Source organism: Spinacia oleracea, chromosome 5, assembly GCF_020520425.1.
Source record: "Spinacia oleracea cultivar Varoflay chromosome 5, BTI_SOV_V1, whole genome shotgun sequence".
Taxonomy (NCBI): domain Eukaryota; kingdom Viridiplantae; phylum Streptophyta; class Magnoliopsida; order Caryophyllales; family Amaranthaceae; genus Spinacia; species Spinacia oleracea.
Genome location: NC_079491.1, coordinates 5,420,054 through 5,443,585, shown reverse-complemented (window position 1 = coordinate 5,443,585; position 23,532 = coordinate 5,420,054). Strand labels below are relative to the sequence as shown.

Sequence of the window (23,532 nt, the reverse complement as noted above, 5' to 3'; positions counted from 1 at the left end):
TCAAAGGTTTGGGGGAATTTTTTTTTTTTTTTTAAAAAAAAATCATCTCTATCATATCTAAATATTATTGCACCATTTAATTACCTATAAGTGACTACGCGCGTATCAAAAGTCCCGCTTTAGTGACTTCATACCTTGCTTTTGCTCTGACTCAACATGAATGGTCTAATTGTCTTGCTTGAGTGAAGCTTTTGGGAGTTTACTTGCATAACAGTTGAACGAGTTACTCATGAATGCTGCCAGATCTAACGAGCCAATAACTCAAACGCTTTCGCAACTGGTCAGTGGTTGGACTAGAAATTACACTACAAAAAATTGTTGATTAATGACGGTATTTCCTCTCGCGAACCCGTCATAAAAAGGGGTCGTCGTTAATGGAAAATCCCGTCGTTAACCCATCATGAAAGACATTTTCGACAGTTGTTCCCGTCTTTGTTTGGTTGTTAGTCGCGTCGCAAAAGGCTTTTGCGACGGGGTTTTTGACCCGTCGTAATTAAGTTTTCGTTATACGTAGGGGGGCAAAACTTAACATACAATTTTTAGAACAATGAAAAACAAAAATAAAATTATATAAAAAAAAAAGTATGAAGGTAAGGGAGGCAAAATTTGAATCTTGCACCTCAATGCAACAACTTCTAACTTTCAAGGTAAAATTATCAGTTTATCACTTGAGCTATACTAGACATGTGCTTCTAATGCGTGTTTAATTTTTAAACATACCATAGGGGGGCAATGGCCCTGTCTGCCCCCTAATTCCGCCCATGTAACTTGTCACATTTTATTCATGAAATTGATTGAATTGATATTACGGAGTAATTAGTTTGGATAAAGCAATCGACATGATGAAAACTCGCGAAAACTCTCGAAAAGGAACCAAGGCCGAGTCTTTTCAACGAATCCACTGCTTGAGAATCTATCCCTTGAACTCAAAATATGCCTTGGACTTGGTAGTTTCACAAATATTGCACCAAGCATATTTTCGAAAATAAAATATTTCCTTTAATTCACACTAGAAATACCCAATATATATACGTACCCAACCATACATGTTAAGATTTATGCAATGTTTCTGTACTAAAAAACTGGTCTAAATAATACTTTTACAATATTCGTTCGTGCATGTGACCTAATTAATCTAGTACTAAAATATTTACATGACATGCATATTTTAAAATATTTCAGATCGAATTGGATATTTTTATAAAATATAATATCCAAGTTAAGTTAATTGCGTTCACGGACAATCCCCCCCCCCCTAATTTGTGTGTAGATTGATCGAGAGAGCCACAAAGGGAAAGACGACAAATGGTGTAGACGAGAATCAATTATAGGTCTTGGATACCACCCTCTCAAGACTTACTCCATTAACTAATCTAATTGACATCCACAATTTATTTTACAGATAATTGAAAGGTTTTAGTATGTACTTTACTGCAAAATAGTTGAATTTGTATCTTTTCTTAATCTACGTACTTAAATTATTTTCAACTTGCATGGATATGAAATGAGTAGGGCGTGAGACGATCTATTTATGAATTGGTCGTTTGTATATAAGATATATGTTAATTGATCGATGACTCGATGTAGTAGATGAGTTGATGAAGTAGATTTCTCTCTTCTACTTATAATTAATTATTAGTATAATAAACAAGCAACTAATTAGGTCATCTTTCATAGTCAACGACAAGTCATATTTCCTTTAATATAATTTGTGTCCAATATATCATTATGCTATGACGTACTCTATTATGGAGTATAGTTAAGTTGAGTAATTTGATAATTAAGTACGAGTACTAATTAATACATTATGCGCACCTAGTCCATTGATCCAAAATAAAAGGAAAGAAAAGGAATTTAATTAGTAGATAACAATCCATTTCTCTCTTTAATTATCCATTTTTCACTCACATGTCTAGCTATTAATTCAAAATGGTATGTTCATAACTCCTTTTCTCAATAGGATTAACAAATCTCAAAGGTTTTCTGGGTCGGAAATGACCAAATTTTATCTTTATTTAATTATCTATTTCACTGTTCTGTCTAGCTATTAGTTCAAAATGGTACGTCTTATTTTTCCCCCTCTAGGGTTTACAAATCTCAAAGGTTCTCCTACAGATCGGAAATAGCCATATTTTTTCTTTCTGTAATTTGGCTTTTTTCGACCCTTTTGTTTTCTACACACTATATTTTTCTATAAACTACTAGTACAGAGTATATGTTTTCTTTTGTTTTCTATGCATTTTAAGTTTTCTAGGCCGAAATAGCCAGATTTTTTTTCTATACACTATATTTTCTCTTAATTTCTCAATAGCCACACAATACTCACAAGTAACAACTAACAACTCATAAGCTTGAACTATAGACCTTTCTTTTGTCATAACTCATAACTAATACTCGGTCTATTACATATTTAACCCTCGGTTGTCATCTATAATACATAGACATCATATGATATACATATAACAATAATACAAAAGATTTTGGAATAATAATCTACATTATCTTCATTAAGCATTGATCCTAATATAATGCGTTATTTAATACTCCTTCCCATTAATAATAATTAATCCCATGAAGAATATAATCAAGCAACATTATCCTACGTACCTTTTTGAATAGACAAATTACAAGTAAAACTTTTTCTCTTTTCATGCAAAAACATAAAACAGTAGTGCCTTAATTGGAATTTGCCTAGAACTCTAGAAGCATTTGATCCTAGGCTCCTAGCTTGCTATATCCAACAATTAAAGAAAGTGAAATCAACTTTTTGCACCTAAATTAAAGTAAAAAAGGATACTCCGTAATTGATTGTGACATGGCCTTAATTGACATTTGGCCATTTGTAAATTGTAATCATCTATCATCTCTATAACGAGTAATATTACTTTGTAGGATCTCCGCTCGGAATACTCGTACCAGTTTGAGCAGCACATAATTAAGGAAATTTAATTGACTTATTATTTAATCAGATGATAATTGATAATGTTATTTTTTAATATAGTTAGTGAAAAATGTGTCAACATTTTGAGGGTGGTGGGGGATGGAGGTGATTTTTTAATGTTTTTTTTAGACATTAAGAATACAAGTGGAACTTTAGGTAAATAAGAGAAACAATATAAAATTAGAAAAATATATCATTTATATAAACGATAGATGCAAATATTTCGGGACGGCTTTATAAAAAAAGCGGTGCAAGTATTTCACACGGAGGGAGTATAATATCCAAACTACATTAATCAATTATAATGGAAAAATGATAGAAAGAAAATACGGTTAATGATAGGCCTTTTTAGATTCCAGGTTAATGATAGGCTAGCAAATACGAAGTACAAAGTATGAAAAATAGGCCCAAAATAAAAACTGTAAAATATTTTTATCTGTGACGGGATTCGAACCCATGTCAAAGAGGAGAAAAAGAGGTAGTCTAACTAGTCATACACTCATATGCATTAATGCATATCAACTAAACTACCATGACTACTGTTTGCTACATGTATGAAACAAAAATTCTTAGTACTACGTATGTTTTTTCATGTTAGTCGATGCCAAATCATTTTGGGACTAAGGCTTTATTGTTTTTGTTGTTGTTGATGGGTGCTGGCCAAGACCCATCCAAGTCCGCCCCTGTATCCGTCGTTGAACAACGCACTGCAAAGATAAAGGGTGGGCTAGATGTATACAACCTTTTTGAACAATTATTTCTAATTGGTTAAGATTGAGGGTCGGCCATGTTAGCCCGTGCACTATAGGTATCATGTTCGAAATTTATCTTCCACATTTGTAATTTGTATTGCCTTCCTGGCTAATTCAAAAAAATAATTAAATTAATTTAATTGCATATATATATGGACCATAAAGCTAGGACTGAATTAAAGGTGCATGCAATATGCTAGGTAACTTAATTAGTTTGAAATTGAAGTTCTTCCACATGGGTTTAGAGATTCTTTACATGTAGTTATAAATTTTGTTCATAAATTAGTTGTTGAATATAATTAATTAAGATCGATCTATCACATGAAATTAAAGTTTCTTTATGGTATTATTAATTTTGCTCATAACCAAAACAGTCGTTAAAGGTCAAGTCGAGCATTCATTTTATCCAAACGGGATGAGAGTGCCCTAGCTAGTTACAACACAACTGAAAATTAAGATCTTTGCAAAATTTTCCAAAATCTCGTACCCTAAAATTAATGTATTGATTTGATTGGATCATAAATGCGTACAATTTGGCCAAAGAAATGAATCCAAAAAAATGTTCAAAACAGAAGAAGTGACATATTTGGACGATCCATGATCCAAAATAAAGATATAATTTAATTTTAGTTTCGTGACTCCATCTTGTATATATCGATAAACGATAAAGTGTAATTTTAGGGAATATACGAGTGTGTTATTTCGAAAATCTTAAAAGAAAATTTATAGTTTAAACTTTCAACCAAGTCCAATTTTAATAATTGTCAGTTAGATTCAATAAACTCCAATAAGTTATAATTTGGTCATACATTTCAAATAAGTGAAATTACTCTTTTCTGCGTTTTTTCTTCTTTTTTCTAGGTACAGTCGAGAACCAATCTTCTTTTCCTCATTGATAGTGGCTAATGAACTCATTTAGGTCACCATTTCTCCCTAGTGAGAATTTTTTTTTCCCTCGTTCTTGAAGATGCTCTTAGAAGTTAGGAGATTTCAAATGAAGAAAACACAACCTTAAAAAATTCAAAGAAATTACTTAGTAAAAATATAAAATAGCCCCACAACCAATCATTTCCACAAGAAATAAACAAAATAACGAACAAGCCAAAAAAGATAGGCAACCCCGCCATGTGATATTTATTTAGACTTAATTTTAAATTATCATTAATCCATTATGATACATATAGTTATATGGTGGTCTTGCATACACCGAGACACACCCTTTTTATTTTTTAAAAACGACAAAATATTGAAATGGGTAAAGTACTAAGTAAGAATAGTGATGGGACAAATTTTGTGTTAACAAAACTGGGGGCCCACATTGTAGTCCAAGTGGGTAATGGAACCATGTGCAATCATATGGTAGTTGGCCCTTCTTAGGCCCACTTTTAAACTTTCACTTTTGTTTTTCTTCTTCTACAATATATGAATATATCCCTCGTTTTCAAATTCCATGCCTTTTTAAGTTTTAACTTTAATGTAGAGTACTAATCTATCAATGAACGACACTTATCTACTTAACTCGAGTTCTTTTGATTTTTGGGAGTTTATTTGATTTTATGGGGAATTTATTCCCACTAATGTAGTGGGGATATTTTTTGAGAGTGTGAGAGTTGTTGAGTTTTAAGGACCAGATCGAGATATGTAGGTGGCGCATCTAATATCATGTACTTTTTTTTTTTTTTTTTTTTTTTGCTAGGCAAGTAAGGATAATATTAAGCACAAAAACCAAATTATAACCTAAGCTTAACTTCAAGAGGCACGAACCAACTAGGTTGGACCTTACCACCAAGAAGCAAGCAAACAGAAACACCTATACAAGCTCACAGAGCCAAAAACCAAGTACAATCCCTTCTACTAACCTTCTTAGGCATTACAACTTTGATTCTATCTCTCACAGCATGCTTAAATATCATGTACTTTTAGAACTTGTAAATTTAGGTGTCAATACTTTATAAGGTAAGATTCAAATTGGAAATTAGCATAGTTGGTGAACTAAATCATTATGATTATTATCTAAATTTATACAGGTCTATATGATCACCGTTGTAATTTTATCGATAAATAATGTATTTACTTTTTTTTCATAGATAAAATGAAGTTCCTTGCAAATTTGCAAGTTAAGAGGGGAATGACAATCTCTTTAGGTGAGAATCGAACCCCTTTTATAGGGTGGAAGGAGGGCTTCCAACCATTATGTCAGCCAATCTTGATTTCCGAGCTCATACATAATGCTTAAATACAATAGTTGAAAGCTTGACATGCTACACTTATGCATGCTAACACATATACCTTTCAAATTTTCAACAATTGCGATAATAATACTACATTGTCATATTAATTGATGTATAGTTGACTCATCCTCCATTCAGAAACTCACTTTATGACATGTTTTTTGGGACTTTTTTTTGGTATCATGCATGTCCAATAAATCCAGTTCAGTTTAATTAAATATAGTACTATTTCAATTCACTTTGAATGCACATAAACTCATTTCATTTCATTTCCATTCAGTTTAATTCATTTTATGGGTAACAAATTCGTTTCAGTTCGTATTTGTCCAGTCCAAAAAAAATTCTCATCTTATTTTAAAGGACTTATTTGTTCAATTTAGACTCAAAATCTTTGTTGATAGACTAAATCTATGTCTTTCTTGACTAACCAAAAAGAAAAGATAGATTAATTTGTTTAATTTATTTAAAAAGGAGAGTAATTGATTCTTAAGCTGAGCTTCCTTCCCCATTCTTCTCCAACTACAAGTCTACAAGACTACAACTACAACCACCCATTTTTCATCTTCTACTTCTTTTTTTCATTCTCTTCACATGTTTGTTCCACCCCCTCCAACCAAATAATTGTGTCTCTAAATTCCAAAAATTAAAAATTTATTTATTTATTTTAAAAAAAACCACAACCTCAAGAGTCAAGCCTTCTTCCCCACCCCCCTATTATTTTAATTTTTGGCAAAAAATTCAATTGTTGTTGTTCCTAGTTAATTGGGTATACTATATATAAGTACAAAATATGTGTCAGATTTTTAGTCAGAAGTAAAATCTCCTTTTGTCTCTCTGACAATTGGACCCTTTTCTGTCAGAAAAACCCACCAAAAAAAAAAACTCTTTCTTCCACTTCATTCTTCCTCTTAATTCTCAACTTTCTCTAGATTTTGATCCATTTTTATATATTCTCCCAAACAAAGCCTTACCATTTCTACAAAAACCCTAATTAAGAAAACCCCACAAAAATAAAAAATAAAATAAAATGAATTCTCATCATAATCAACGTTTAACTCCCTTAAACATTAAATCCTTAAGAACAAGGTTTGCCCTTCGTTTCCTTAGAGCCCTAAAGAAGATCCACCACCAACAAAAAATCCACGGTAATAAATACCATAAGGTGAAGGTGGCAGCAAATGCATCCATGGCGGCGGCGGTCGGTCCAAGACGAGCTTGGAGCCGGGCCGTGTTGTCGAAGATCCGGCTTAGCCGGAGGCGGCGAGGGTTGGTGAGGAGGGAGATTGTAATTGCTAGTAGGAGAAAACACCACCGTGGCCCGGCCCGTGGTGAGACGACGAGGCGGCGGCACGGCGGAGCTCAGGAGCTGAGGGAGTTGGTGCCTGGTGGAGAAACAATGGATTATCAGAATTTGTTAGATGAGACTGCTCATTATGTTAAGTGTCTTACTACTCAGGTAAAGGTTATGAGAAGTATTGTTAATTACTGCTCTACACCTGTTAATTAATTAATTAACTATTTAAGTTAATTAAGTATGTAAATCCTATATGTATCAATTAAGTATAGGGGTCCAAGAAAAACTATATACTTAAAATGAAAGGGAAAAAGTTATACTTCCTCCATTTTTTTTAATTGCACCATCTTAGATTTCACGCTTGCCAATGCACTATTTTAACCATTAATATCTCTCATTATACAATTGAAAAAATTATAAAAATTTGATAATTTGAAAGTATATCTCGAGACGAATCTAACAAGATCCCACATGAATATATTTTTCTTTACATATAAATCACAAAAAATAACTATATAAGAATATGTGAATAGTGTCAAAACCTAAGATGGTGCAATTATAAAAAAATGGAGGAAGTAATAAGATTAATTAAGAAAAAATTTAATGCAAAATCTGTAACATATATATGTTTGTAGATTATATTCATCATGTATAGTTTTGTGATTAAACTGTACATTAGAGGTAAAATATTTGGCGATTTTCGCTTAAATTTTAAGTTTTTCTTTTACTTATGAAAATAATTACTCTGATCCGTACAATCATATGAACATTTTGTTGTTTTTGCTTGTACACATATTTTTTTTTTTTTTTGCAATATGAATAAATACATCGATCTGTATGCACGTGATGTATGCTTCAAATTTCATAAAACATATACAACGATCTTTTTAGAGGAACATAAAAAATAAGAGCAGTTTAGATATTTTAGGTGGATGTACACTAAATACCTTGATCACGAGTTGAATATAGGTTGAGATTATCAGCTAAAGTGGAAAACAAAATACAGTAAAGATGTTTTTAGATGTAAGATAAGATATTTTATGGAGTTAAATTAATTACTTGGTAAAACGAGATGTAATTAATTAACTAACTAATCAAGCAAAAAAAAAAAATGATTGTGTTCCTTTAATTTTGTATTTCTAGATCGGATATATATACCAATTGATTTGGATCTTTGTGAAAATAATATTGGGGATGGATATAAAAGTTAATGTTGTTTAATTTACTTTAAAATAAAATTTAGCCTTATTGCTTAGTAACGAAATCCCACATCTTTAATTTAATCCGAGCTCATTTTAACGTACATATTTTTATTCAACTGGGATGTTCTAGTGTTAAGTTTTTAAATAATCATAGTTAAGGGTGCAAATGAGTCGAGCCGGTCAACAAACTACTCGGCTTAAAGCTCGTTCATGTTCGTTCATTTATTAAATGAGCCGAGCTTGAACAACTTTTGAACCTCGCTTAATAAACGAGCTTGACACAAACATAGGTATGCTCGTTCATTTAACTTCATGAACAACTCGTTTATAATGTTCATGAACAACTCGTTCATTTATGTTCGTGAAAAAGCTCATCTAGTTATGTTATGTATCATATCTCTCCAGATTATAAAAAGTCAGGGACGTAGCGATAAAGTTATTCATGAACTATATATGATGTCGCTTGAGGAGCTAAGTATTCTGTAGGACATAATTTAATTTCTATAACTAGTTTTTGGACCCGGGCGATGCCCCGGGTTACTACATTAATGACATTCACATTTACCTATATTTTCTTTTTGCAATGATAACATGAACACATGTAATAGCTTAGTGGTAAAGACTTTAATGTTTAAACTCAAGGTCAAGGGTTCAAGCCTTATGCAAACCAAGTTTGATATTTTTTTAATGTGTATGAAGATTATATTGAGCAAACCACCCATAAGAAGAGCGCCACGTGTCACATAAACTTTCTTTTAAACGCCTTTTAATATATAGTATATATGTTATTCAGGATTGTTAATTTAAATTATTAATTTGTTTATAAAATAAAGTAATGTACTTTAATATTTATTATTTGTTATGATTATAAGTTGTGAGATTTTCAAGTGGTTAAACTCTAAAACTCGTTTAAGAAAGCTCGTTCATGAAAAAAGCTCGTTTTGTTCATGAAAAAAGCTCGTTTATAACTCGGCTCGATTAATAAATGAGTCGTTCACGAACAGTTCGCGAACACAAAATCTCTTAAACGAACCGAGCTTGAACATATTTTTGAGCTCGGTTGAAAGCTCGGGCTCGGACTCGAGCTCGTATAAGTTAAATGAACATGAACATAAACAAGGTAAAGCTCGGCTCGGCTCGTTTGTACCCCTAATCATAGTACAATATACATTCTCTGTCTATAAAAGATCGTTCTCAAGTTCTCAACATAATTTGTGACTCGGGTAATGTGAGTGACAAATTACGACGTTGGATACTCGACTTTTAATTAATTACGGAGTACTACGTATATTGAACAAGGAAAACCGCATATAGTATAAGAAAACTTTCTACTAGGAACCTTAATTTCTATAATTAGCTTGTACTTGATGAAATGTTGATTCCTTTGTGTTTCAACTAATCTAAATTAAGATTACTTTTGTTGAGGGAAAATGTAATCCAGCAGATATTGCGCTTAAATTAAGATTACTTTTAATATATTTTAATATTATGTTGGTGACGAACTAACTAATAATAATGCTTAATTCTAATCCTTGAATTAATTTAATCAAAGCCAGCTAGCTAATTAATATAGTAACCCAGTCGTCATATATGTGTAGCTTGATACTCAAGCATCCAGCTAGGGAAAAAAGGGGTCAAGATAACAACATTAGAAAAGGAATAATTAAGGACAAGGTAGCTTAGCACTTTAATTATGTACTATGGAAAATTTCATGCATGGCACATGAAATAATCATCTATCTATACTATATATTATCTATCTATACTATATATTAAAAGGCGTTTAAAAGAAAGTTTATGTGACACGTAGCGCTCTTCTTATGGGTGGTTTGCTCAATGTAATCTTCATACACATTAAAAAAATATCAAACTTGGTTTGCATAAGGTTTGAACCCTTGACCTTGAGTTTAAACATTAAAGTCTTTACCACTAAGCTATTACGTGTGTTCATGTTATCATTGCAAAAAGAAAATATAAATAAATGTGAATGTCATTAATGTAGTAACCAGGGGCATCGCCCGAGCCCAAAAACTAGTTGTACTACTATTAGGTGATTAAGATTTAAGAGGGATAACATATTGTGTCATTTTCTTTAATTTGGTTTGTACGTACTAGCTTATACGAAGTACTATATAGTATATACTGTACATTTTCCCTAGGCGATTGACCCTCTCACGTACTTATGCCCAAGGCCGGGGCTTACAACTAATAAATTTTACGGGTTTTCAATGCCCCGACCTTTCGAGAAATGCAACAAATATCCTGCAAGTTTTCAAAATACATAAACTACTCCTGATTTTTTGTATAATGCATTTCATTCCCTTGGACTTTATGGTACGTCATTAGTGCTCCGTTAGGAGTGACCCTCGAGTAGAGCTGGCAATGGGTTGGGTTGGGTCGAAATCAGGTCGACCTATTTTATAAACGGATTGAAATTTTCCCAACCCAACCCTACCTGTTTAATTAAATGGGTTGAGATTTTCAACCCAACCCAACTATAAACGGGTTGACCCGTTTAATTTATTTTCCACTTTTAAGTGTAAATTGACTTGATTATACAATTGCAAGATGATGTTTTTGTGGTATATCTCATACCTTAGTTTTCATATATTGCATTTAATGCCCTTGTGTTGGAGAAATGATAAATAAAGCATTATTTATTTTTAGCTAAAAATAAATAAAGCAATTAGTATCATCCTTTGCAAGGGGAAGTGATAAATCCAAGGAAATTTTTACTTCTTCCAAGGAAATCCATATTTTTTCAAAGATGATTTCCTTGGAAGAAGTGAATTATTCCTTGGATTTATCATTTCCCCTTTGCAAGATTACAGGATGCGTAAGAGAAATGACAATTTGAGGTGGTAAGTTATTTGCTTTAATTCGTACACTATTTTAGGAAAAACAAAAGCATATATAAACATGCTATTGGTTATTGTAATATCATCCCAAAACAAAAAGAAATATAAAGCAGAGAGAGAGAAAATCTTTAAGAGAAAAATTCTTGGGTGTGATTGGGGTGCGTATGGGTTGTGAACACTTGTGTATTATTTATCTTTTCAGTAAAAGTTTTGCAGCGTATTTAGAGATTATAACACTTGTCAGATAATCTATTTATTTGTGTGTGTTATTTGAAATTGAATTGTTATTCCTACTAATCTGATTCATTAGAAAAGTCGCATAATTTTCTAACACCTTGTAGTTGACAACTGTTAGTGCCCCGAGCCCCCGACCCTTAATCACTCATGAGTCATGGCGCCGCTATACGCCTATACCCCGTTTATTCTTCACGAAAAAAAAAAAACATTTCTATCTTCTTCTCTCTCTCCTCTCTTCTGTTCTTCATCATTCATGCATTGCTACTGAAACACTAAAAATTACGGGTAGTTATTTAATTTTGGTGTATCTGATTGTGAATGGAATTCGTGACCGTCTAATTGAGTAACTTAGCATTGACGTTGGAAATTCACAAAATAAAGGCCTGAAAAAGAAAATAAGACTAAATATATTTAAAGGTATTATTAGCCATCACTAAAAGAATTTGTATCTTTAATGACAATCTAATTATATTACGATGGGTCAAAAATTCCGCCACAAAAACATTTTGCGACGGGGCTAACAACCAAACAAAGACGAGAACAACCGTCGCAAATGTCTTTTACGAACGGTTAACGACGACCCCCTTTTATGACAGGTCTGCGGCAGAAAATTCCGTCTTTAATCAACGATTATTGATCATTAAAGACGGGATTTGTCGTCGTTAAAGGTGTGATTTCTTGTAGTGCATCTTAGCAGATCAGAGTCATAAGAAATGGGGATGATAAGTAAAATTTTCACATCCAAAGAAATCCTAGTTGGGGGTTTGATCTCATAATCTTATCCTTTACCACTGGGCCAATTAAGTCTTGCTAGGACAAATCGTTAGACCGTCTATCCGAAAAGGCGGTTTCTTCCAGCGATATGTGCGAGAGATGTCCCACAGTGCAAGATCTTCCCAACGGTAGTAGTTTTGATGAAGGAATACCTCTTTTTGATTCAATTTGTTATGTATTAGTTAAATTCGATTTCTGTTGTAGATGTCGTATGATTTTTTATTAATGAATTGATTTTACATTCAAAAAAAAAAAAAAAAAAAAATTTGATATTCAAAAAATATTTATTGAGACGAATCTAATAAGACCGTACACGACTATGTTTTTTCGTAAGCATAAATCACAAAAAGAAGTCAAAAAAGCATGTGTAAATAGTATCAAAAATTCAATTGTGTCATGTAAATAAGGAATCTTCATATCGTCGATCGAGGTGCAGTTGTTGTTTCACGTACACTAGGCTCATACGCAATGACTTGAAAATCGCTAAGTTTATGCCAATCTCCACACAATTTTACACGTCTTAGACCACCACGTCCACCTATAGCAATATCATAGACAAACCATTCTTGATAATACACAAATGGCCACCCTACAACTGGCCACCCTGTTTTTACTCTTCCTTTTTTGGTGCAAATCAAAAGTTCCCCATTAGGCATGAATCCAAGAAGATTTAGAGACAACAGATGATCTTTTGTTATCATATTCTCCAGTGTGATAACGCAAAATTTAGTCCATGACTCCGTTTTACCGTACTCCTTCATCACCCATACCTCGAAATCGAAACAATAACTTAGTTTTAGAACAATACCTAATTGAGTTTGCCCATTCAAAGCCCCAATTCCAACCAATTTATATTTTCCCCCTTCTACTTTAACAGGCAATTCCAGTGATCTTATCTGTTTTTCTTCCTTCTCAATGTCAAAGTAAACAATCTCAGTCGTCTCAACTGAATAAATCCCCATTCCATCAATATTATCAATGTGCTTTGTTACCTCAGTTAACCAATGAGGAACGCCGCAAACCACCGTCCCTACCTCGTCCCTGAAACTTCGACTGAAACTTCGACCATCATGTTCACTATAATGTATTTTATCTTAACTTCCCGTGTTGAAATTCATGAGATAAATATCTATCCTAAACTCCATTAGAGTAGCTAGCAAAACAGTGTATTCATCACGAGAAGCATCGTAACAAAGTGCAGATATTCTTCTTTTTGTATTATAATCTCCTAGTCGACGAAATACTTCATCTAAACTATCTAAACTAGCTCTAATTGAGGGAATATAAGTGGTATATTCTAGGGTTAGAGGATTCCATATACTCCCTCCGTCCCGGAATACTCGACCCGGTTGACCGGCACAGAGTTTAAGGGATTTGAATTGACTTATTTAATTTAATAGGTAGTAGTTGATAGTGGGGTATTATTTTAATGTAGTTAGTGGGAGGTGGGTTAAGAGGTGGGGTTGGGGGAGAGTATGGGTTGAATTTTTAATTATTTTTTGTATGGAGTAGGGGTAGGTGGGTTAATAGGGGTGGAGTGAGAAATAATATAATATTGTTAGAATATTTCCATTTTTAGAAACAGGTCAAGTATTAAGGGACGGCCCGATAAGGAAAACAGGTCAAGTATTCCGGGACGGAGGGAGTAACAAATTTCTCGAAATCTTCTTCTAGGAGGTCGTGATGGCTTTAAATTGTATTCACTGACCTCTTTCTTTTCTAAATCTTCGACATTTTTGTTGTATATTTCTAATCTTTTACAATTATTTCTTTGAATTCTTTTATCGAAAGACTCACAACGATAAAAACATCGTGAGAATTTATGAAACTTGCAGAACAGAAGCTGATCGCCGAATAAACGACGACTTTTTCGAACTTGCTTAAATCGAGGATCGGAAAGTATGGCGTTCCATTCCTTTGATATAACCTTGGAACGTGTTAGGGGTTTTAAAGGCAATCTGTAGAATATTTCTTCTAGGATTTTGTTGACCCTAAAGTTTTGATGATGACAAAGTAAACTCCTGACAATTGGTTAAGTTATGTTGCATAATAGGTTTTGAGATCCTTAGAGGGATAATGCTAAGTTAAGGAGATCCTGAGTTGGATAAACTAAGCAACGTGGAATATAAGCAAGTAATTGATCCATGTCAGACACTACATTGAAGAAATAATCATTATACAAGGCGAGATCCTTAGGCGAGTTCCTAAGGCGAGATCCTCATATATTATGTGGATCCTCGGCGTTCCAGAGAAGGAACAAATCGGGAAGTCTTCGAGTGAAGCTTCTAAAGGTGCAACATGAAGACTACAACATATGAGTTTATGTTTTAGGATTTATGTAAGTATTTAATAAAGTTTATAAGCAATCTGGTATGAAAGGGACATAGTTTTTGGTACGTTTTAAATGAAATATGTTAACTGTAATTATAAAAGAGTTTAACTTGGAAAATATTTTTAATAAATAAAAAGTATTTAATTAATAAATGAAACATAGGATTCTGATTTATTCTCCTTGTTTCTCAAGTAAAAGTTTTTCCACGTTCCTTAAAACTCTCCCCACGTATTTCTGTTCTACGTACATTTAGTGTTTTGATTTGGTCTCCCTTGTTTCTCTCCAACTATGCCCATGTTACTGAGCAGTAACTGTTAGTGGGTAGTTGAGGAGAACATGGGTACCAAACCCTAAGTAAAACTCTCCTATAAAAGGAGAAGAGTTTTAGCTTTTCAAAACACAACTGATCTTTGCAAAATATATCTTAAGAGCTTAAACGTTTTAAAAGAGAATCAGTTTTCAAAAGAGTGTCCCTTGAGTTCCTTATTACTTTGAGCTTTATTACGTACTAGAGTTTTATATCAAATTGTATTTTGGGTTTAAGGGTTGAGTGATCCTTAATTGACTTAGAGTTAAGTCAAAGAGAAACAGAGCGACTTAGAGTTAAGTCAAAGAGAAAAGGAGCGACTTAAAGTTAAGTCAGAGAGAGAAAGAGTAGCACAGTAATCGAAGGGGATTGCTGTGGGGAACTCGTGTTCGAGAGGAACTCGAGTTAAAGAGTGTATTTGTAATAGAGTTATTGCATTAATACAAAAGAGTAGTGAGGTTCTTCTTGATTAGGGTCAAGAAGGTTCCTCCGTTTTATATCTTTCTTCGCTCATTGTTCTCAGTCTCTTTATTGTTTAAATTCCGCAAGAAACTTACTCAAGTTCCCAAGAAACAATTCACCCCCCTCTTGTCAAGTGTTCCTACTGAACTATCAGATTTCTTTAGGAAAACCTGCCATCGTTATCTGATGAAGATGGAGGTTAGATATTAAAAAGGGTAGCATATTTCATTGATCATATTTATAGTGTTACAATATAATAGTCCTGGTTATAATAGGAATAGGAAATCTAATGTTACCAAAATTATACAATTTATAATTCTATTCTCTATCAATAATCTCGTGGAGGTTGCGCCATGATTTTGGTATCAATTTATTGGGTTGGGTTAAATAAGCGTGTTTATACAACAATAAAAAAATTAGGGCAATTAGGAAACTACTTAAATAAGCTTCCTAAACCACTCAACAACTTACAATAATTAATTCTATTTTAGAATATCACTATGATATATTCATGCTACTATACTACTCCATCCGTCTCTTTTTTGTTCTTTATGTTTTCCTTTTTGGGTATTTCAAAATGTTCTTTACATTTCCTTTTATATTATCACATTAATTACTTAGTATTCTATCAAAATTTATGTCCAATTATTATTTTAACCAATTAAATTCATTGAATCATTTAATCTCTCACACTTTTCCATTGGGACATTAAATTCTTCTCATTTCCCAATATCAGAATTTTGATAAAAGTTAAAATATTATAAATAAACGTAATTTATCTTGTTTAAATAAAAAAAATTGAGGAATCTCAATGCAAATTAATTAATCGTTAAAACGCGTGAAAAATGTCAAACGTAAAAAACAAAAAGAGACGGAGGGAGTAGTATGCTGGTACATTATACTCCCATTGTTTCGAAATAATGGGACAGTGTACCTTTACACGCTTGTCGAAATAAATGTTTAGATATTAGTATCTCTAATTTTGTATTTGTAAAAATTATAAAAAGTTGATATTCCAAAAGTTCATATCGAGACGAATCAAACAAAACCCCACACGACTATATTTTTCTTTACCATAAATCACAAGTTACAGTCAAAGTGAAATAGTGTCAAAAGTCAAAGTTTCCCTATTATTTCGAAACGGAGGTAATATACTCGATCGGAGAGTTACAGATTGAGATAATTATGGATGACAAGTATATAGGACGCAGTAGTTCATAAACAAAGCCGCAAGTGCCAAATGATTAATTATAATGATAGTGATTAGTGAGCATCCACATAACCAAATTTATTGGAACGAATTGAAGGATGTTAACGAGGAAGAGTAGCAAGAAGACAACAATGAAGTTTGACCATTCATACGGCTCGGAGTAATATTGAACAAGTCCCACATTTCATTGTTTAAAGACACATTTAAAGACACATTGATTTTCTCGCTTTCTAAAATTAACATGCACTTCTTTCAAGGACGTCCACAAAGGCCACTCATCAAGAAACTCTAGAGGATCCGGACTCTATCCACTATATATATATATGTAGTAATCACTAATCACACAACAATGCAACATCAATTGAATCAGTTTTATAGAAAGAAAAAGGAATGATAAACTACAACTTTAGTAATTGGATGAATCCACGAAACAAAAAGCGATTGAATAAGTTTCTTTTCGACAAAATAGTTAGTCATTGAATAAGTTTCTTTTCGGCAAAATAAGCAGAATATAATAGAGCGTAGGCAAAGTTTTCACAAAAAATAAGATGAATAGAATAGAACGTCACCAAAGTTGTTTTATGCGGAGTAATTTGACTCGCAATGTCTAAATTGTTTCCCTCATCTCTATTCCTTTTCTGTTCCTCTATAATGAACCAAACAACCCCTAATTGTTTTTTGGATTCTCGTTTTGAAAATCCTAAGCAAAAAGGAAACCAACATCAAAAATACAAAAATCAGAGAAATAAAGAGGGACATCGTGTGATATTATTCCCTCCAGTGATTTTCTTCTTAATTTTAAGAGGAAGAGTGGGATTAGGGTGAAAATTATTTTTAGGTGCAGGTATTTTTATTCCCATTAATAGTCCCTATCATATTTTCTTAGGAGAAAATGTGACAGGGTATATGATGCACCTGATGCATGTAATATGTTCTAGGAATAGGGACCTAGCTTCTATATTCCCTGTTGCACCGTACAACCATTTTCTGATCTATACAAGCTATCTAGCGCGCGCTTTTAAGACTAACTATACATACAGCCCAAGCATAGACAAAATTAGGATATTAACACCTATATTGTGTTCGACTGTGCCATACCGCGCTATGGAAGTCTTTAGCAGCCAACCCCGGCCCGTTGTTGCATCATTCTTGTTTCGGGTCTATGAATGTTGTTGATAAAGTTCAAGAAAACGGGCATCATGAAGCCTTAACCTTAGACTCAAACCAAGGAGTAATTGTGCTTTGTAGGTCTCTGATTCGTAGGCCGATACCCCAGAAGGAGGCAAGACTAAGACCCATGATAGCCATTGCTACTACAGAACATGCAGACGGAACAGCTTGACTACTTCCAAGAAACTGGGTAGCAAGAAGCCCAGCTAGTGTCGAGCTTTGCATACCCGTGCACAGTGAGATTGTCCTCGATACTTCTTCCTCCTGCCTGCAAAAATTTCCCAAAATTAATTCAGGTCGCTATTTCACCAAAACTATCAGTAAAGCATTTCTGAGTTACAGGGTAGTTCGCCTCAATAAAGTTATAGAACAGGAAATATATCAAGACTCAAGATGTGAACGGAACTTACTACGGCATAATGTCAACAAAAGTTACATTAAGAACTAATTGAATTCTAGTTTGTGCATTGTTCCAGCGCTAAACAGTTTTTTGTAGTCTACAAACTCAATCAATCATTCTGGGTTCATTCTGCAAAATATAGGTTAGGACCAAGGAAGGGGGGGGGGGGGGGGGGGGGGGGGGTGGGGGGGGATGGAAACTTTTCTTTGGTGTATTCATTTGTCTGATCAATAATTTGATTAAAGATTATAATAAGCACACTGTTGTTACTCAGATCTATTTATATAAACATCAAATACCCATGTGCAATGTTGGATGCTTTGATGTGGATATGAAATACATTGCACAAACATCAATATATGCTGCATCAAAATAACAGTGGTATTACTTTGAGATCACATAATGACAATAGTGCAGGGGTTGAGCAGTCTTGGCACGTACATATACTATCATATGGGTTAAAAATCCTGTTGTTTACTACTAATTACACACACTTTGCAAGCAGAAAATGATACTGAATCTTTAATTACCTTAGAATCGGAAGTTTGGAGAGCCAGTACCCTATTGTAAAAGACGCAGCATGGAATGCCAAAACAGGGGCAATCAAACGAAAACCTTCAGCAGAAAGAATTTGACCGCGATTTATTGCAAGAGGGCTACCAATACACAATGAAGTGCAAACCATAGCTACAATTGGCATCACTGGTTGAATATACTTGACAACTTCCTTGGCGTAGGTATTTAAAAACAGACCGAGACTGATGGGGACAAGAACCACCTAAGAAATAGCACAAGTCTAAAATCAAGTTAATTGAGCGACACACATAAACCAATCATAGCATTCTAAAATGAACCGTTTTCCATGGAAAACTCAGTACCTGTAATATAGACTTAGACATGGCAACAGCATCAACAGGAACAACTGACCCAATTAGAAGGCGGGTTAAAAGGGGAGTAAAAATAACTGATGCTATTGTTGAGGAGCTAGTCAATAAAATGCTCAATGCTACGTCGCCTTTGCTCAAGAAGCTGGCATAGCTAGATAGTTGAGCACCTGCCACACATGCTGTGAGGACAAACCCTGCATAGAACATAGGTGATACCCCAAATGCTTGAGCAATCAATACACCTAGGGCTGGTTTTACCACATATTGGGCCAAAAACCCAAGAGAAAGTGGCAAAGGCCTGCAAATATAGAAACTCGAGAGTATAAGACTTCAAATTTTGAGAATATGAGGCCCGTGGGTAGTTGGAGATTTTAAGTACCTTTGAAATGCAAGAGCAAAATCATCTATTGATAACTTGATTCCAATCGATAGCATGATCCCACCGAGTGCAGGTGCGTATAATTCTTTTGATACCCTGCATGAAACAGAACTCTCTTATTATGATTCTACACTAATAATTCTTGAGCCAAAAGAAGGCCGTTTCAATTTTTCTAACACCAAGACCGAGCAACGATATAAAGCAACATTGGGGAGGGGAATTACTTAGGAAAAGTTGTAGCTGATACTAGGATTTTTGGGGGGGGAACATTGACGGACTGAATTGAAGTTTACCTCTATTTTCCCAAGTAATTCCCCTCCCCAATGTTGCTTACTTGCTTTACATCACTCTTTCCGTTTCCCAAAAAAATTAGTCCGCCAACCCTTTTTCCCCATAATCCTAGTATCATCATAACACCATGTCATATATAGAGAGCAATAGCACTCATGATTTCCTTCTTTATGAACATTTTAGAAAGAAAATGATTTAAACATTTGCCAAATGTATTTCTGAAGTGCCTCAAGGTGCTATACGAGCTATGGCCTCTGCGCTTTACCCCACGCATCTTACACTTCTTAAGTTCTAATGCATGGAACTGATTGTGGTTTGAAGGGTAGGGGACTGACTAAGGCAAGGTAAATTTTGTAGGAGTTATGGATGTGTTTGGTTAGGAGAAAACATTGTCAACAGATATTAATATTCTATAGAAAGTAGGAGTACATTTCAAAAGAAAATTAGCTATCAAGTTCCAGCCATCATTAAACTTATAATGGAGGGGAGAAGAGGAAGATATGGGATGGAGAGAAAATTGTGTAATTCCTTAGTTTAGATAATAAAGCCTATATTTAGAAAATCTACTCAAGACACTTATGTCCACACCTTTACAAAGTATCCAAACCAAACATAGTATTAAACTTATAAGGTAAAAATGTAAAATACAAAAATGCATAGCCTTTCCATGTATTTACTCCGCCTAACGGCATAAGGAAGAATACTATAGACACTCTCTAATAAAAGACCGGCCTAACTCATCCTTGCCGATGATCAAAGTATTCAAAGAACATCATTACAAGAGTCAAACTAATACTTGTACATTAATAATAAGAGTGGTAAAACATGATCACACTATTATAACATTTACGCTTTATTTGGTATTATATTAGGAAGGGAAAGAAAGGGAAGAGAAAGGAAATGAAAGATACTTTATTTTCCATTGTTTGTTGAGGGAAGGAAGTGAAAGGAAATTTAGTTTGACAACTTTTCACTTCCTCTTTCCTCCCAAATTTTATGGAGCTTTCCGATCAAATGTTATGTTTTATTTGGTACAACATTTGTAAAGGAAGGGAAGAAAAGAAGGGAAAGGAAAGGTAACATAAGTTATTTTCCATTGTTTGTTTTGATGGAAAAGAAAGAACAATAGTTAACAGGTTCAAAAAAAAATTCCCTTTCATGTTTCCTCCACTGTGGGGAGAAAATGAAAGTGAAAAATTATTAAAGAGGGTTTCCTTCCTTTTATATTAATCCATATACTCCGAAATTTTTAGGACCAAACATGGGAAATTACTCCTTCCGTATATTAAAAAGAGATACATTTTTCAATTTTTTCTTAAACGGTTGTATTTTAAAAAGAGATCATTTTCCTTTTTTGACATGTCTTAGTCCCCATTTCCAATTATATTAATATTTCTCTTTTACTTATGGACCCCACACAAACGCACATCATCTTTTTACTACTCCGTATAATAAATAATTCATCCACTACCCCACTTTCATCTTATTTTAATAAATTCAACTCACTCTCCTAAAACTCTCCTAAAACTACGTGCCGGTCAAAATATATCTCTTTTTAAAATACGAAGGGAGTATAATTTAGCCCTCCTTTCTTTTCCTTTCCTTGCAAGAAAAACTGGCATGGGAAAACACAACTTAGAAAACTAGTCAACTACTGTACTTTTCAAGTATACTTGTATAAATATTCTTGTGTCATCGTAGAACTTTCCTCTTGACAGGTAAGGAATAACTTTTCAAAGAAAACTCTAACAAAAAGAACAAACATGTTAACAGCAATTTATTTTGACAGCATCAGAAACTGCTAAAAGCAACATGCAAAGAAATTTAGTACATTCTAGATTTCTAGTATTCTAGAAGTCACCATACTCACCAAAATCACTTCAAATCAGCTACCAATTAAATCCTACTTCCTCCTTTTTAAAATTTAGCCCATTTTGCAATTTTACCTTATTCACACACTTTCTTTTATCAATTTTTGTGATTTATGCATAATGAATTACATAGTCACGTGAGATCTTATAAGATTCGTTTTGATACTCCATATATGTTTCAATAAATCAACTTTTCATAATTTTGAGATATTAATGACTAAAGATTTATACAACAATTTCTTTTGACATCATCAGAAACTGCTAAAAGCAACATGCAAAGAAACTTGGTCACATTCTAGAACTCACCAAAATCACTTCAAATCAGCCACCAACTAGATCATATTAATATATTACCAATATAACTACCCACATATATAGATTGCATTCCAAACAACAAAAATTTAATGGTCATTCAGTTGGTCTTGTATACAAAAACTACGACTAAACATGCTATACTGTATAAAATACACCCGTTACATAAAAGATTTAACCATGCTCATACTATTAGTTAAATTTATATAAACTAAGTAAACATTAACATAAAATAAGAAATGATGTTAAAGAGTGAGAATTATATACCAAGTAAAGGAGGAAGGTTGAGATAGGGCGGCGACGGCGGTGGCAACCACCACAAACGGAAGCATTGCCGACAAATTCTGAGAAGAACCACCCTTAGAATCATCCCCACTTATCTGATTACCAGTATCAACTCCGAAAGATAACAAAGAAATATTTCCTAGTCTCCTCTGCAACCCAACTCTCCCTCCAAACTCAATAAACGGCGTCGTTGAGCACATAGATACTGATAATCCACCATTAGAACCACCAATTCCGCCATTAAAACCACCCGTTGACAAATTCTTCAAATACCCTGAAGTTTTACACCGATTAAACTCCTTACTTTTAATTCTTAGACACAAATTAGAGCAATTCAGGTTATCTGTGAATTGGGGTTTTGATTGCAAAGCAATGAAAGGGGTTGTTAATGATGAAGATGATGATATTGCCATCAGTTATTAGGAAATACGAAGTAATGTGCAATAATGAAATTGGAATTGAAATTTCAAAATTAGAAAGATTGTTTTGATTAGTGAGAAGGTTTTATTGGGGGGTTTTTTGTGGGATTTTTGGGGTCTATGAGTGAGATGGGTGGGAAGATATGAGCTGTGAATGAACGAGGATAAAAAGAGGATGACAGTGACCAAAATTTTGAATGACGGTTGACAAGTGTGTTGGTAACTCTAAAATTTTATTTGCAATTGTCAAGAAAAGTCTTACATATATTTTGGCTACTTATATTGTTTTTCTTTTGGAAGTGTAAGATTTGTCTAGTGTTTTGGCATGGTCACCAAGTGGAAGCTGGAATTTTTGGGGGTTTTATTGGTGAACAGTTGAACACATCCTCTTTTTCAAAGTGTTACGACGTCGTGGTCGTGGTCGTGCTCGCTTCGTTACCATTGAAATGGGGTTCATCGTATATAAACACGATTTTCGAACCGTGTATTAAAAGGTGTCAAATCGTGCATATGGGTTAGGTTAAAATGGGGTCAAGTTCTTTTTTGGAGTTGAATCATGCTAAACTATCGTGTCTATAAAGACTATATCGGTTTTTAACAGCTCTAAATTGAATCTTATCTTATGTTAAAATGTTAAATAGATGTGTGCGTTCTATTCACTTTTTTTTAAAAGGATTTTATTCATCTAATTTTTACTTACATACTCTATACTACCGAGTATATATTAAAAAAGTGTTTCTAAAGAAGTTTAGTTGCCATGTGGCGCTTTGTGTGTAAGTATTTCATTTCATGTAAACTTAATATATTTTAAAAAATTATAAATGAGCAGGTATAAGACTTGAGTCCGTGACCTCACGTTTAAACAATGAAGTGTTTACCAATAAGGTACAAGATGTTACATGCTATCACTGTAAAAAA

At 33.6% G+C, this 23,532-nt stretch overlaps 2 protein-coding genes across 2 annotated transcripts; one reads left to right on the top strand and one right to left on the bottom strand.

The window, feature by feature from the left end:
* Positions 1-7,110: 7,110 nt before the first annotated feature.
* On the top strand, positions 7,111-7,431 carry LOC110797292 (transcription factor IBH1-like). The gene has a single exon (XM_022002388.2). The coding sequence runs from the start codon at positions 7,111-7,113 to the stop codon at positions 7,429-7,431; it is 321 nt and encodes a 106-aa protein (XP_021858080.2).
* A 9,985-nt stretch (positions 7,432-17,416) lies between these two features.
* LOC110797305 (probable sodium/metabolite cotransporter BASS3, chloroplastic) lies at positions 17,417-22,864 on the bottom strand. Its single transcript, XM_022002409.2, has 5 exons — positions 22,178-22,864; positions 19,437-19,532; positions 19,049-19,355; positions 18,701-18,948; positions 17,417-18,038 (listed from the first exon to the last, which is right to left on the bottom strand). Exons 1-5 carry the CDS (start codon positions 22,606-22,608, stop codon positions 17,798-17,800), a joined length of 1,323 nt encoding a protein of 440 aa, XP_021858101.1. The 5' UTR covers positions 22,609-22,864; the 3' UTR covers positions 17,417-17,797.
* Between the last annotated feature and the right edge of the window lie 668 nt (positions 22,865-23,532).